This window comes from Aotus nancymaae, unplaced genomic scaffold (assembly GCF_030222135.1).
Source record: "Aotus nancymaae isolate 86718 unplaced genomic scaffold, 86718_ANA_hifiasm-v0.15.2.pri h1tg000016l, whole genome shotgun sequence".
In the NCBI taxonomy this organism is placed as follows: Eukaryota; Metazoa; Chordata; class Mammalia; order Primates; family Aotidae; genus Aotus; species Aotus nancymaae.
The window spans coordinates 34,791,121-34,807,480 of NW_026988428.1; the positions used below are offsets into that span (position 1 = coordinate 34,791,121).

A 16,360-nucleotide genomic window follows, 5' to 3' on the forward strand; every position below is an offset into this window, starting at 1 on the left:
CTAGTTCGCCGTGGCGCCACATTAGGTACTGACAATGAAGCTACGAAGTATAGCTCTATCCTGTAAAGGGTAGCCAGGGGCCGACACGGGCCGACATCAGAGCCATGCAAACTAAGGACTTGGTGCCTGATGGAAAAGAAAAAGAAAGAGAAAAAATCCTGAGACTACAAGAGAGAGTCCAGGGCAAGCCTAGAATTTCTCACATCTAGGAGGAAGGTAGCTGAACGAATGGGGAAAATTTGCGCGGAGGCTCACACTTGTAATGCCCAGCACTTTGGGAGACCGAGACAGGAGGATCACTTGAGTCCAGGAGTTTGAGACCAGCCTGGGCAACATAGAGAGAGCCGGTCTCTACAGAAAAAATTAAAAATTAGCCAGGCATCGTGGCACCCGCCTGTGGTCCCAGCCACTCAAGAGGCTGAGGTGGGAGGATCACTTAGGCCTGGGAGATGGAGGCTGCGGTGAGCCAAGATCGTGCCACTGCACTCCAGCCTGGGTGACAGAGCAAAACCCTGTCTTTTTTTTTTTTTTTTTTTTTTTTTTTAAAGTAAAGCCAGGCGCGGTGGCTCACGCCTGTGATGCCAGCACTTTGGGAGGCCGAGGCGGGCAGATCACGAGGTCAGGAAATCAAGACCATCCTGGCTAACACGGCGAAACCCCGTCTCTACTAAAAAATACAAAAATTACCTCGGCGTGGTGGGGCGCGCCTGTAGTCCCAGCTGCTAGGGAGGCTGAGGCAGGAAAATCGCTTGAACCTGGGAGGCGGAGGTTGCAGTGAGCCGAGATTGCGCCACAGCACTCCACTCCAGCCTGGACGACAAAAAAGTATAGCCACCTGGCAGGACCATTTCCTCGTCCCTCCAGAGCCACATCTTAGTTATCTTCTGCCCCACCAAGAGCACCCGACACGTGGGAGGAACCGCGAAACATTAGCTAGTGCAGCCAGTTCGACAGCCTTAGGTGTCCTCCCAAGCCTCCGTAGTGAATTGTTTACCTCCTTCTCGCCCTGCTGCCTCGATTCTCCGCAGACTTTATCCTACCTACCCGAAAGTAATCCCACTCTATCCCCAGCCTAACCCTCACGCCCTATCTTTTGCTCTGAAGATGACTGCCAGACTGGTGGAGAGGGGAGAATAAATGGTCTGACAAATCACCGTAATTTTCTACAATGTCCTTTACAAACACCAAAAACATTAGATCCCCCCGCCACCCTCACTCCCTGATCCCCCGCACTGCTTGCAGCATTAAAGGTAACCGACCTTCTTTCTTCAGGTATAAACAGCTAGGAGAAAATTTCATTAGTAAGAGAGTCCAAGAAATGAGGAAAGGAGCGTGAACTGCAAAGAGAAAAATCCAAATAAAGTACCAAGTAAAAACAAACTCGGGGACCAAAAATAAGAAATAAAAAAAGGCAGGGGACTTGGCTTCCTGGAGCAAGTTGGTTTTCATACAGAATTTCTCCTGGAGAAAAAAGAAAATGCACAAATTAGTTCTGAGATTCTCTCTACAACACATCTGTGGAGTTTCAGAAAGGTTTGATGAAGTCCCTCCAGACCAGAACCTTTCCTTTGGGAACTTATATTATAATATAAAAATAAAACTTGTATAAAACATACAAATAAAATTCTATTAAAACATAAAAATAAAATTCCTGGTGCTGCACTTGTCACCCTTTCAGGTCTGCTCAGCTGGGCAGCTTCCCTGGGCTACTTACTTAGCTCACAGTGTGGAGCAGCCTCCATCTTAAGCTGTTTCCTCCTCATGGTGCAGAACCAGTTTGATTTTCCCAAGGCCAGCTCCTGCCTCTATATATGAAGGAAGACAAGTGCGCCTCCCTCTGTTAGATAAGGGCACTTTTGGGTGCTCTAAGCCACGCAGCTTTCTAAAGACTGGCGAGGAATTTCAAGAGGCAAACCACGCCCTCCAAAGCATAATCAAATTTCATCTTTGACCTGTCGTGAAAAGAGAAGCATTATATATCTGCCACTCCTAGATATTAATTAACAATTTATTGAGTTCAAAAACTTTTATTCTAAGATTTTATCTCAAGAAGCATTATGTCTGCCACTCCTAGATATTAATTAACAATTTATTGAGTTCAAACACTTTTTATTCTAAGATTTCATATCTGTCCCATTTGGCAAGAGCAAGAGCAGGTAGCAAGCCTGTGAGTGGCAGTGGATTAAAGGGGCGGAGTAAGAGAAATTCCTTCCCTTCTCTGCTCCTCTTGGAGTGAAGCTGGTTCAGGCTCCACAGGTGCATGTGCACTAGGACTCTGCTCCTGAGACATGAGGTGAAACCATTAACCCCAAGCCTGACAATCCACTTGTATTTTCCACGTAGGTACGTGCAGCACTGATGCAATTATGAGGAGTCTCAGTGTGGGTGGAAATGCTCCCTGCTCTATTATCCCTCGGGATCTGAAGGACCCGCTGGTTTCAGCCTGGTCAATCAGTGATCCATGGGCTGACATCAGAGCCACGCAAATTACAGACTTGGTGCCTGATGGAAAAGAAAAAGAAAGAGAAAAAAGCCTGAAACTACAAGAGAGAGTCCAGGGCAAGCCTAGAATTTCTCAGTCTGGGAGGAGGGGAGCTAAAAGAATGGGGAAATTTTGCCTCAGGGAAATAACTTAGATGACAAAGCCAGAAAGAAGCAGCATTGGGGTGGGGTAAAAAAAAAATACAGGAGAGAAGAAAACAGTTGCAGCTTTCAGGTAGCAGGCAGTTTTCTAGTAGTTTTTAAGAAAATCTGCTTAGAACCATAAAAACATAATAGCTTAGAATGGAAAAGAAAGAAAAGCAGTAATCGATTCAAGTATGTCAAGGTAGGCTTCCAGCAAGTAGTTCTGGTTCCTACCTAGAACAACCATTGAGTCAGGAGAAGGAAGTATGGATCTCTGGATCTTCTGCTCAGGGACCCAGACAAAAGGTCTCTGCTTCAGGGCTCTCTTAATCATGAAAGTAAAATCATTTCAACTTAATATGTCTCTTGACCTTGTTCTACATCAGATAAGTTCCCCAAGGCATAGCTGCCTCTGCAGATTGGGCTTGGGGCCAATTTGTTCCACTTGAGGGGAAAATAGAAGCACCTGTAAAATCGCCCAGGAACTAAAGTCTTGGAAGGAAAAGGCCTATTTGAGTTTAGGAATTCTTACCCTGGGCAACATGGGGAGACCCCATCTCTACATAAAATTTAACAATTATCTGGATGTAGTAGAACGTACCTGTGATCCCAGCTACGTGAGAGGCTGAAGTGGGAGGATTATTTGAACCCAGGAGGCTACAGTGAGCTGTGATCATGCCAGAGCACTCCGGTCTCTGTGACAGAAGAAGACCCTATCTCAAAAAAGTGGGAGTGAAGGGACAAAGAAATCTGTAACTGTTATGAGTGTCAGATTTAGACTATGTCCAAGGTCATGTTGAGGTCTGGAAGCAGTGGGTGGATGAGCAGAAAGAACACTTGGGGGGCCGTAGGCTGGTGAAAGATGATTTTTTTTCAGCAGCAGCTCTCATCAACAGCTTTCTCACATTGTCTGCCCTGTCTCGACTGTCTAGTCCGGCTCCCACACACAGCTTTGTGGCCCCTGCCTTCAGGGTCAGCCACTTAACTCTTTCTCTCTGAGCATGAACAAGCTGAGCTGTGTCCTGGCTCCCCCTGTCCATCTGCAAGAAACACACTCTATTTTGCCTTCCTGGTCCCCAATTTACACTTAAGAGTAACTAACAACATTAACTGAATTTTTTTTTTTTTTTTTTTTGAGACATAGTTTCGCTCTATTGCTCAGGTTGGAGTGCAGTGGTGTGATCTCAGCTCACTGCAACCTCTGCCTCCTGAGTTCAAGCGATTCTCCTGCCTCAGCCTCCTCAGTAGCTGGAATTAGCTGGAATTACAGGCAAATGCCACCATGCCCAGCTACTTTGTGTATTTTTAGTAGAAACGGGGTTTCCCCACATTGGTCAGGCTGGTCTTGAACTTCTGACCTCGTGATCCACCTGCCCTGGCCTCCCAAAGTGCTGGGATTACAGGCATGAGCCACTGTGTGCGGCCTAATTGAATTCTTTTTTTTTTTTTGAGACGGAGTTTCACTCTTGTTACCCAGGCTGGAGTGCAATGGCGCGATCTCGGCTCACCGCAACCTCCGCCTCCTGGGTTCAGGCAATTCTCCAGCCTCAGCCTCCTGAGTAGCTGGGATTACAGGCACACGCCACCATGCCCAGCTGATTTTTTGTATTTTTAATAGAGACGGGGTTTCACCATGTTGACCAGGATGGTCTCGATCTCTTGACCTCGTGATCCACCCCTCTCGGCCTCCCAAAGTGCTGGGATTACAGGCATGAGCCACCGCGCCCGGCCCCTAATTGAATTCTTATTGTGTACCAAACACTATTATTTAACACTTCACAAGCATTAATCCTCATAGTAGGCTGGCACAGAGATTCATGCCTGCAATCCCAGCACTTTGGGAGGCCAAGGCAGGCAGATCATTTGAGGGCAAGAGTTTGAGACCAGCCTGGGCAACATAGGGAGACCATGTCTCTACCAAAAAAACAATCCTCGTAATAAACTAATGAGGCAGGAACTATTATTTATTATTATCTTCATTTTGCAAATTAGGAATCTGAGACTTAGAGAGTTTAATTTGCCTAAAAACACAGCTAGTTAGTGGCAAAGCCAGGCTTTGAACACAAATCTGTGAGACCCAGGAGCCAAGACTCAACCACCACACCATATCGCCTCCTTAAACAATTGTACACCTTAAACAATTCCCTTCCATTCAAAAATTGAGACCGGAATGATACAAGGTAGTCACAGGAGGACAGAAAACTCCAGGGAGCAGTTTCACTTGACTGGCAAAAGGAAAATGTAAATAGCTGTCTAAGAGGGATTGAAAACCAGATGTGGGCCACACTAGCTAAGACCAACTGGATCCAACATGGTACTGGATTTGACCCCGGTTCCTCCTAGGACCTCATTATACACTTATTAACATATTAAATCATACACCCCCAGCACCACGACAGTTCCTGGAACAACAGAATTTGGTGTAAAAATGGCTGGAACCACCCGACCGACATGACGAAACGCCATCTCTACTAAAAATACAAAAATTAGCCAGCGTGGTGGTGGGTGCCTGTAATCTCAACTACTCAGAGCTTGAGGCCGGATAATCGCTTGAACCCAGGAGACGGAGGTTGTGGTGAGCCAGGATCGTGCTATTGCACTCCAGCCTAGGTGATAGAGCGAGACTAAGTCTCAAAAAAAAAAAAAAAAAAAACTGGCACCACAGTCAGGCTGGTCTCGAACTCCTGACCTCAGGTGATCCGCCAACCTTGGCCTCCCAAAGTACTGGGATTACAGGCCTGAGCCATCTCACCCAGCAAAATATTCCCTTTTTTCCAGGAATCTTCATAAACACTCTATCCCTCAGTTAAAGTAACGCATAAAAACAGAAACCCCAGGCTGGGCATGGTGGCTCACACCTGTAATCCCAGCACTTTGGGAGGCTGAGGTGGGTCAGGTCAGGAGTTCAAGACTAGCCTGGCCAACAAGGTGAAGCCCCGTCTCTACTAAAAATAGAAAAATTAGCTGGGCGTGATGTCCGGAGCTTGTAATCACAGCTACTTGGGAGGCTGAAGCAGGAGAATCGCTTGAACCCGGGAGGCAGAGGTTGCAGTAAGCCGAGATTGCACCGCTGCACTCCAGCCTGGATAACAAGAGTGAGCAAAACTTCGTCGAAAGAAAGAAAGAGAGAAAAAGAAACCCCAAACCCTGTTGCATGTCTGTCCCTTTTTTTTCTTTTTTTAGCTGCACCAAATGTGTATCCTAGCTTTATTGAAAGACCCCCAGTCAATATAAAAAGTTCCATCAGTTTAGTAACGATTTTTAAAAAACCCAAAAGTGGCCGGGCACAGTGGCTCACGCCTGTAATCCCAGCACTTTGGGAGGCCGAGGCGGGCGGATCACGAGGTCAAGAGATCCAGACCATCCTGACCAACATGGTGAAACCCCGTCTCTACTAAAATACAAAAATTAGCTGGGTGTGGTGGTGCGTGCCTGTAGTCCCAGCTACTCCGGAGGCTGAGGCAGGAGAATTGCTTTAACCTGGGAGGCGGAGGTTGTAATGAGCCGAGATTGCGCCACTGCAGTCCAACCTGGCGCCTGGCGACAGAGCAAGGCTCTGTCTCAAAAAAACAAACAAACAAAACCCAAAAGTAGAAAACTGAGGGGGCAGGGGAAGAGACACCGAGGCCAGGGGCAAGAGGAGCGCTGCTCATGGCACCAGGCCTGGCCACGGGGTCCCCCGGTATTGCTGTTGCTACTGTTGCTACGGCGGGGGAGGGGAGCAACAATTGTCCTGTGGGAGCCACCATTCGCCTGGGTCGGGGACCCTCACTTCTTCTGGGGTGCGCTTAGCTTCTGCATTCCCCGGATCTTGTCCAGCAGGCCAGAGATGAAGGCCTCTGTGGGTTTGTAACAGTCACCCAGCAGCTCCTTGACCCTGGCAGCCCAGGCATCGTCACTCTCCATGTAGAGGAGCTCATCCACGTCAATCTCCAGTTCTAGGATCTTTTCTTCCTGGCAGTCATAGAGGCGCGTGAGCTGGTACAGGATCCACTCCTTTATGAGGCTCTTCCATAGCTCCTTGCAGTCAAACTTGACGGTGACCTTCCCTTGATGCCTCACTGGGCCCTCATCATCTGCGCGGCTCTGCGGTGAGAGCGGCGGCACCGGCATGGGCGCCAGCGAGCGGCTGCAGCATGTGGGCGCGGGCAGGGGCCTCCCCGGGTCTGGCCTGGCAGCGCCCCTCCCCCTTCCCGCCCTTTGTCCCCCGCCTGTCTTTCTTGAGTAGGCCTGCACTCCCCTTTGTTTTTGTTTTTTTGCTTTGTAATAAATCCTACTTTCATTATTTTCTGATTTGTCCTTGAATTCCTTCTGCAACGGTGTCAGAGGCCCCTCTGGTGTTTGGTGACCTCTTCTATCCCACTGGTATCAAAATCTTGCTCAAAGACTATCTTTTTCATAAAATCCTGTTAATGTAGATTCACTAAACATTCCACATTAGGGCAAGAGCCAACTCATTTCTTTTCTTTTCTTTTTTTTGAGACAGGGTCTTGCTCTGTCACCCAGGCTGGAGTACAGTGGTGCAATCATGGCTCACGGCAGCCTCAACCTCCCCAGGCTCAGGTGATCTTCCCACTTCAGCCTCCCAAGTGGCTGGGACTACAGGTGCACGCCGCCATGCCTAATTTTGGTATTTGTTTTAGAAATGAGGTTTCACCATGTTGCCCAGGCTGGGCTCAAGCAGTCTGTCCACCTTGGCTTCCCAAAGTGCTAAAATTACAGGCATGAACCACTGTGCCCAGCTAACTCATTTGTGTATAGATGTTTATACATATCTGTATCATGTTTGCTTTTTATTTAAATAGGAGGCTTTTCTTCCATGCCTACCTTCTACCCATTCTCCAAGTATATTTTTCATGTTTCTGTTCTCTCCAAAGCTACATAAAATTAATTCCTCCTATCCTTCCTCTTCTTTACCCAGAAAACTCCTATTATTCTTGAAGGTCCCCTTAAAATACTGGCCTTTGTGATGCATTCCCAGTTTCCTCTAGGCAGCATTCCAGTCCTACAGTCTATCTGCTACCCTTCAAACACTTCTTACTCCACTCAAGCACTTTAACACATTCTGAATATATAGTCATTGAGCAATGTGTTGTTAGGTAATTCATCCTTGCGAAAACCTCAAGGAGTGTACTTAAATAAGTCTGGATAGTATAGCCTACTATACACCTAGGTTCTTTGGCTATTACTCCTAGGCTATGAACCTATACAACACGTTACCCTACTGAAGACTATAGACAACGCAATGAGAAGTATTTATGTGGCTAAATATATCTAAACAGAAAAGGTACAATAGGCCAGGCACAGTGGCTCACGCCTGTAATCCCAGCATTTTGGGAGGCCACAGAAGGAGGACCACTTGAGCCCAGGAGTTCAAGACCGGCTTGGGTAACAAGGAAAGACACTTTACAAAAAATTTAAAAATTTGGCCGGGTGCGGTGGCTCAGGCCTGTAATCCCTGCACTTTGGGAGGCGGAGGCAGGCGGATCACCTGAGCTCAGGAGTTTGAGACTAGCTTAGCCAACATGATGAAACCCTGTCTCTCCTAAAAATACAAAAATTAGCTGGGCATGGTGGTAGGTGCCTGTAATCCTGGCTACTCAGGGAGGCTGAGGCAGAAAAATCAGTTAAACCCAGGAGGTTGCAGTGAACCGAGATCACACCACTGCATTCCATCCTGGACAACAGAGTGAGACTCTGTCTAAAAATAAAATTAAAAATACGCCAGGCATGGTGGCTCACACCTGTAATCCCAGCACTCTGGGAGACCAAGGCAGGCAGATCATGAGGTCAGGAGTTCAAGACCAGCCTGGTCAACATGGTGAAACCCCATCTCTACTAAAAACACAAAAGTTAGCTGGGCATGGTGATGGGTGCCTGCAATCCCAGCTACTCAGGAGACTGAGGCGGGAGAATTACTTGAACCCGAGAAGCAGAGGTTGCAGTTAGCCAAGATTGCACCACTGCACTCCAGCCTGGGTGAAAGAGCAAGACTCCGTCTCAAAATAAAAATAAAAATATCTAAAATAATAATAAGGCCGGGCACGGTGGCTCACGCCTATAATCCCAGCACTTTGGGAGGCCGAGGTGGGTGGATCATGAGGTCAAGAGATCGAGACCATCGTGGTCAACATGGTGAAACCCCGTCTCTACTAAAAATACAAAAATTAGCTGGGCATAGTGGTGCATACCTGTAGTCCCAGCTACTCGGGAGGCTGAGGCAGGAGAATTGCCTGTATCCAGGAGGCAGAGGTTGCGGTGAGCCGAGATCGCACCATTGCAATCCAGCCTGGGTAACAAGAGCGAAACTCCGTCTCAAAATAATAATAATAATAAAAAGAAAATTAGCCAGGCATGATGGCACCCTGCCTGTGGTCCCAGCACTTTGGGAGGCCAAGCACTTTTAGGCCAGGAATTCAAGACTGCAGTGAACTGTGATAATGCTAATGCACTCTAACCTGGGAAACAGAGCAACATCCTGTCTCTAAAAAAAAAAATAAATAAATAACAACAACAACTGTGGGTTGCAGCCAGGCACAGTGGCTCACGCCTGCAACCTTGGCACTTTGGGAGGCCAAGGCAGGCAGATCACTTGAGGTCAGGAGTTTGGGACCAGCCTGGCCAACATAGTGAAATACTGTTTCTACTAAGAATACAAAAATTAGCCAGGCGTGGTGGTGGCTGCCTGTAGTCCCAGCTACTCAGGAGGCTGAGACAGGAGAATCGCTTAAACCCAGGAGGCCCAGGTTGCAGTGAGCTGATATTCCACTATTCCAGCCTAGGTGACAAAGCAAGACTCTATCTCAAAAAAAAGAAAACTGTGTGTTGCAACCAGAATATATATATATATATATATATTTTTTTTTTTCTTGAGTTGGACACAGCAAAATACTTTTTATTTGTATTTTTTGTAGAGACAGGGTCTCCCTATCTTGCCCAGGCTAGTCTCAAACTTCAGGGCTCAAGGAATCCACCTGCCTTGGCCTTCCAAAGTGCTGGAATAAAACAGAATTTTTATTTTTCAAGACGGAGTTTTGCTCTGTCACCCAGGTTGGAGTGCAGTGGTACAATCTCGGCTCACTGCAACCTTTGCCTCCCAGATCCAAGCAATTCTCCTTCCTCAGCCTCCAGAGTAGCTGGAATTACAGGTGCCACCCCCCACCCCACCATACCCGGCTGATTTTTGTATTTTCGGTAGAGACGGGTTTTCACCATGTTGGCCAGGCTAGTCTCAAACTCCTGACCTCAGATGATCCACCTGCCTCGGCCTCCCAAAGTGCTGGGATTATAGGCATGTGAGCCCCATGCCCAGCTAGAATTTTTAAAAAACAGAATAGAAAATATCAGAGAATGTCACAGGCACTAAGATAGGTATTGTGCAACTTTAAGAGGGTGCATGTGTGTGTGTGTGTGTACGTGTGTACTGGGTTGCTGTAAAATACATTTCTTGGCTGGACACGATGGCTCTCACCTATAATCTCAGCACTTTGGGAGGCCAAGGCAGAAGGATCACTTGAGCCCAGGAGTTTAAAACTAGCCAAGGCAACGTAGTGAGATCCCATCTCCACAAAAAATAAAAAATTAGGCCAGGACTAATCAGCACTTTGGGAGGCTGAGGTGGGCTGATCACTTGAGCTCAGGAGTTTGACACCAACTGGGCAACATGGCAAGAGCTCATCTCTAAAAAATAATACAATTAGCTGGGCACAGTGGTACATACCTATAGCCCCAGCTACTGGGAGGCTGAGGCAGGATAATCACTTGAGCCTGGGAAGCAGAGGCTGCAATTAGCTGAGATCACACCAGTGCACTCCAGGCTGGGCAACAGGAGTGAAATCCTGTCTCAAAAAATAGATAGCTTTCGGCGTTCGGCTTGGAGGACGCCAAGGTGCAATTTTCTTCAGTCGTCCCAAATCCAGGTTCATCTGACACCAGCCGCCTCCACCGTGCCACCGAAGGTTGACCCCAACGAGATCAAAGTCATATACCTGAGGTGCACCAGGGATGAAGTAGGTGCCACTTCTGCGCTGGCCCCCTGGGTCTGTCTCCAGAAAAGTTTGGTGATGACATTGCCAAAGCAATGAGTGACTGAAAGGGCCTGAGGATTACAGTGAAACTTACTATTCAGAACAGACAGGCCCAGATTGAGTGGTGTCTTCTGCCTCTGCCCTGATCCTCAAAGCCCTCAAGGGACCACCAAGAAACAGAAAGAAACAGAAAAACACCAAGAAACTGAAAGAAACAGAAAAACATTAAACACAGTGGGAATATCACTTTTTTTTTTTTTTTTGAGACGGAGTTTCGCTCTTGTTACCCAGGCTGGATTGCAATGGTGTGATCTCGGCTCACCGCAACCACTGCCTCCTGGGTTCAGGCAATTCTCCTGCCTCGGCCTCCTGAGTAGCTGGGATTACAGGCACGCACCACCATGCCCAGCTAATTTTTTATATTTTTAGCAGAGACGGGGTTTCACCATGTTGACCAGGATGGTCTCGATCTCTTGACCTCGTGATCCACCCGCCTCGGCCTCCCAAAGTGCTGAGATTACAGGCGTGAGCCACCACGCCCGGCCGGGAATATCACTTTTGATGATATTGTCAACATTGCTCAACAGATGCGGCACTGATCTTTACCCACAGAACTTCTCTGGTACCATTAAAGAGATCCTGGGGACTGCCCAGTCTGTGGACTGTAATGCTGATGGCCACTACCCTCATGACATCATAGATGACATCAACAGTGGTGCCATGGAATGCCCAGCTAGTTAAGAAGCACAAAGGGAGATATTTCAATAAAGAATCATTTAACAACTGGTAAAAAATAAAATAAATAAAAAAATTAGGCACGGTGGTTCAAGACTGTAATCCCAGCTACTCAGGAGGCTGAGGCAGAAGAATTCCTTGAATCCAGGAGGCAGAGGTTGCAGTGAGCCGAGATCATGCCACTGTACTCCAGCCTGGGTGACAGAGCAAGACATCATCTTAAAAAAAAAAAGTGAGCCAGGAATGGTAGCGTGCTCCTGTACTCACAGCTAATCTGGAGGTTGAGGCAGGAGGACCCCTTGAGCTCAGGAGTTTGACACTGCAGTGAACTATGACTGCATACTTCACTCCAGCCTGGGTGACAGGGTGAGACCCCATCTCTTTAAAAAAAACAAAAATTAGCCAGGCTCCGTGGCTCATACCTGTAATCCCAGCACTTTGGGAAGCTGAGGCAGGAGGATCCCTTGAGCCCAGGAGTTCAAGGTTGCAGTGAGCTATGATCACACCACTGCACTCCAGCCTGGGTGACAGAGTGAGACTGTGTCTCAAAAGAAAAAAAGAATTACCGTAATAATATATGCCCTGTCTCACATAATTGTGTTATTATTAAGTGATATGTAAATGCAAGATTATTTTATAAACTATAAAAATGTTCATAAACTATAAAAATGTTCACCTGTATATAATATTAAGTAAACAAGGCCAGGCGCAGTGGCTCATGCCTGTAATCCCAGCACTTTGGGAGACTGAGGCGGGAGGATCACAAGGTCAAGAGATGGAGACCATCGTGGCCAATATGGTGAAACCCTGTCTCTATTAAAATATAAAAATTAGCTGGGCATGGTGGTGCATGCCTGTAGTCCCAGCTACTTGGGAGGCTGAGGAAGGAGAATTGCTTGAACCCAGGAGGTGGAGGTTGCAGTGAGCCGAGATCACCCCACTGCACTCTAGCCTGGTGCAACAGAGCGAGACTCTGTCTCAAAAAAAAAAAAAAAAAAAAAAAAAATTAAGTAAACAAGTGAAATTTGGTGTAGTCAAAATTATACAGCTAAATGTGCATTAGGTATGATTTTGTTATGTTGTGTTTTGTGATTGTCAATAACAGAAACCCAATTCTAACTGGTTGTGCTCAAAAGGAGCTGAATAACTCATATAAACTGGGAAACCCAACAATACAGCTCACTGTAGGCCGGACTAAAGCTGGGGACCCAGATATCACCAAACCACTGTCCACCTGTCCCTTTCCCTCCGTCACTCCCTCCCTCACTTCATCCCTCCCTCCCTCACTCAGTCACTTCATCCCTCCCTCCCTCACTCAGTCACTTCATCCCTCCCTCCCTCCCTCCCTTCCTTCTTTCTTCTTTTTTTGTAATAGGGACAGGGTCTCATTTTGTTGCCCAGGGTGGTCTCAGATTCCTGGCTTCAAGCAATCCTCCCACCTCAACCTCCCAAAATGCTGGGATTACAGGCTAGGGCCACTGTACCAAGCCCTGTCTCTTTCTGTTTCTCACTCTCTAGTCTCTGCTTTAGAATCAGTGTGGTTTTGTTCTCAGGCAGGTTTCCCTGCATGACTGAACAATGACCACCATCTGCACTGGGCTGACTTGATCCTTTTTCCTATAGTTCCAGCAAAAGTCCCAGGGAAACTTACTGGGGAGGCTGAGGTGGGAGGAACACATGAGCCCAGGAGGCAGAGGTTGAGTAACATTGTGCCACTGCACTCCAGCCTGGGCAACAGAGCAAAACTCTGTCTCAAAAAAAAAAAAAAGGTTAATTGGTGTCCTAGTTTAGACTCCAGGAAGTCTTTCCAGACTAACAGGGAAAGCTCTGCCTGCTACCTAGCTTGGATCATGAGCCAGTCCTAAACCAAAAACAGTGGCCATGGGATGCCTGGGCACAAGATGATCCTTGGAGGCAGAGGGTGGGGTCAGCCCTGCTTGAGTCACCTGGACTGAAAAAGAGGTTGGTGGGGGAGTTTTTTCAAGGAGTAGAATGAGAGATTCAGAATGACTGTGGTTTTTTTTTTTTTTTTTTTTTTTGAGACAGTCTCGCTCTGTCACCCAGGCTGGAATGCAGTGGCACAACCGAGGCTCTCTGCAACCTCCACCTCCCAGGTTCAAGCGATTCTTCTGCCTCAGTCTCGCAAGTAGCTGGGATTACAGGTGCCCACCATCATGCCTGGCTAATTTTTGTATGTTTTTAGTAGAGACAAGGTTTCGACATGTTGGCCAGGCTGGTCTAGAACTCCTGACATCAGGTGATCTGAAGCTGGGATTACAGGCATGAGCCACTCTGCCAGGCCTATGACTGCACCTCTAATGCTGAATAGGGTTAGTCTGGAAAGACTTCTTGGAGTCTAGGACACTACTTATCTTGCTGTTAGTCTCTTCTGTTTAATTTTCTCATATACCAACCAATGTGGTAAGGATACACAACACGTATGTTCATTTAATCTAGTTTCATTCATTTAACAAATGCACTATTTGTAAAGGATCTACTATGTTCCAGGCACTGATTCTGGGCAGTGGGATATAGCAATTATAAAGACATAAAAACTTTCTGTTCTCTGAAAACCTATATTCTGTGGGGCAGACAGATAATAACCAGTCAATAAGTATACATCAATAAGTACACATCATTAAATTTTATTCAAAAATAGGCCAGGCGCGGTGGTTCACACCTGTAATCCCAGCACTTTGGGAGGCCGAGGCTGGCGGATCCCGAGGTCAAGAGATCGGGACCATCTGGCCAACATAGTGAAACTCCATCTCTACTAAAATATAAAAATTAGCTGGGCGTGGTGGCGCACGTCTCTAGTCCCAGCTACGTGGGAGGCTGAGGCAAGAGAATTGCTTGAACCTGGGAGGCAGAGGTTGCAGTGAGCCGAGATCGCACCACTGCACTCCAGCCTGGAGACAAAGCGAGACTCTGTCTCAAAAAAAAAAAATTTATTCATAAATAAATTTTAAAAGCAGGAAATGGAGCAGCAAGAGCTATAGATGGGAGATAGGACTATTTCAGAAGGGATGGTTAAAGACCTCGCTCAGTGACTTTGCTTTTTGTTTTTTTAAGACAGTTTCGCTCTTGTTGCCCTGGCTGGAATGCAATGGCCCAATCTTGGCTCACCGCAACCTCCGCCTTCCAGATTCAAGTAATTCCCCTGCCTCAGCATCCTGAGTAGCTGGGATTACAGGTATGTGCCAACAAGCCTGGCTAATTTTGTATTTTTAGTAGAGACGGGGTTTCTCCATGTTGGTCAGGCTGGTATCGAACACCTGACCTCAGGTGATCTGCCCACACTGGCCTCCCAAAGTGCTGGGATTACAGGCATGAGCCACCGCGCCCAGCCCGACTTTTGCTTTTTTGTTGTTTTTTTTTTTGAGACGGAGTCTCACTCTGTCACCCAGCCTGGCGTGCAGTGGCACCATCTCGGCTCACTGCAACCTCTGCCTACTGGGTTCAAGCAATTCTCCTGCCTCAGCCCCCTGAGCAGCTGGGATTACAGGTATACACCACCATGCCCGGCTTTTATATTTTTGATAGAGATGGGGTTTCACCATGTTGGTCCAGCTAGTCTCAAACTCCATACCTCAAGTGATCTGCCCACCTTGGCCTCCCAAAGTGCTGAGATTATAGGCATGAGCTACTGCACCCAGTCCATGTACAATTCTTAAGGCATATGTATGAAACATGTTAAACTTTTTTTCTACATTGAAACAATGTTTATGACAGTAATATCAAACTGCAAAATCCTTGAGGTCTTTCTAATATTGATTCAGCTAGGTACAACACTTATGAGTCTTGCTGAATGTGCAAATATATTTAAATTGAGAACAGTCTGAGGCAAGGGCTTCCTTTCTTCTATAGGAATTGAACACAGAGGAAGCTCAGTAAAAGGTGCTAGTGGAACAATGAGCCATGTACCACAGTGAATACCAGTACTGATGAGAGGGCTCCCAGGTGACCCTGCCAAACCTGGGTGGGGAAAATTTTCCTCAAAGAGCTTCCTTAACTCTGTCCTTTTGCTCTAATTGCTGTGGACGTGCCAGGCAGCACAAAGTGGCTCCTGAGGGTGGTTCTTGCTGATGCTGGGTAAAGGTCCACTTATTGAGAGCTAAGTACTAACACAAAGTAAAAACTCCTCTGATTTCAAGCCTTAGCAAGGCTTATGTTGCTTGGAGGAGAAAAAGCTTGTAGTGGGGCACATGTGTGAAGGATGGAAGAGGGTGAGAGAAGTCAGAAGAGGCCCACCCTCCCTGATTAATGACAGTTTTCCCGAACTTGGAACCCCTACACCCAATAATACTAGGCACTGCTTGTCACCCACTGATGTCTTTATCCTTGAATTGCACTGACTTTGATGTGTTTGATGTCAATTCTTTACTATCTACAGTAGTTCTAGATTGCTCTACCTTTTTTATTATTATATGGTTTGTCCTTTACTTATCTGTATTATTAGTTTACATTGAGTATAAATTCTTTGACTGTATTTTTCTATAGACAAATATAATACATTCTAAATTTAGTTCAGGTTCTACCTTAATTCCCATCGTAAGCAATCACTGATAAAACTTTTTTGATTTTTTTTTATGAAACAGGTTCTCACTCTGTCACCCAGGACACAGTGCAATGGCATGATCTTGGCTCACTGCAACCTCCACCTCCCGGGTTCAAACGATTCTCCTGCCTCAGCCTCCTGAGTAGCTGGGATTACAGGTGCATGCCACCATGCCCAGCTGATTTTTATATTTTTAGTAGAGTTGGGGGTTTCACCATGTTGTCCAGGCTGGTCTTGAACTCCTGACCTCAGGTGATCTGCTCACCTTGGCCTCCCAAAGGGCTGGGATTACAGGCGAGGGCCACTGCACTCAGTCTGAAAAAAAGCTTTATGATGATGTTTTTTGATGACTGCAATTACAAAAATCAAAGGCTACTTCTTGGCTGTGTACGGTGGCTCACACCTGTAATCCTAA

The 16,360-nt window shown here is 46.8% G+C and overlaps 1 protein-coding gene across 4 annotated transcripts in view; it reads right to left on the reverse strand.

Annotated features, from left to right (window-relative positions):
• Positions 1 to 1,770, reverse strand: part of SLC11A2 (solute carrier family 11 member 2) — a 207,973-nt gene extending 206,203 nt beyond the window's left edge. For all 4 annotated transcript variants that reach the window (XM_064377079.1, XM_064377078.1, XM_064377077.1 and 1 more), the window contains exon 1: positions 1,715 to 1,770. In XM_064377079.1, coding sequence (XP_064233149.1) covers positions 1,715 to 1,763 — 49 coding nt within the window. In that variant the 5' untranslated portion in view covers positions 1,764 to 1,770. The remainder of the gene's footprint in view (positions 1 to 1,714) is intronic.
• Between the last annotated feature and the right edge of the window lie 14,590 nt (positions 1,771 to 16,360).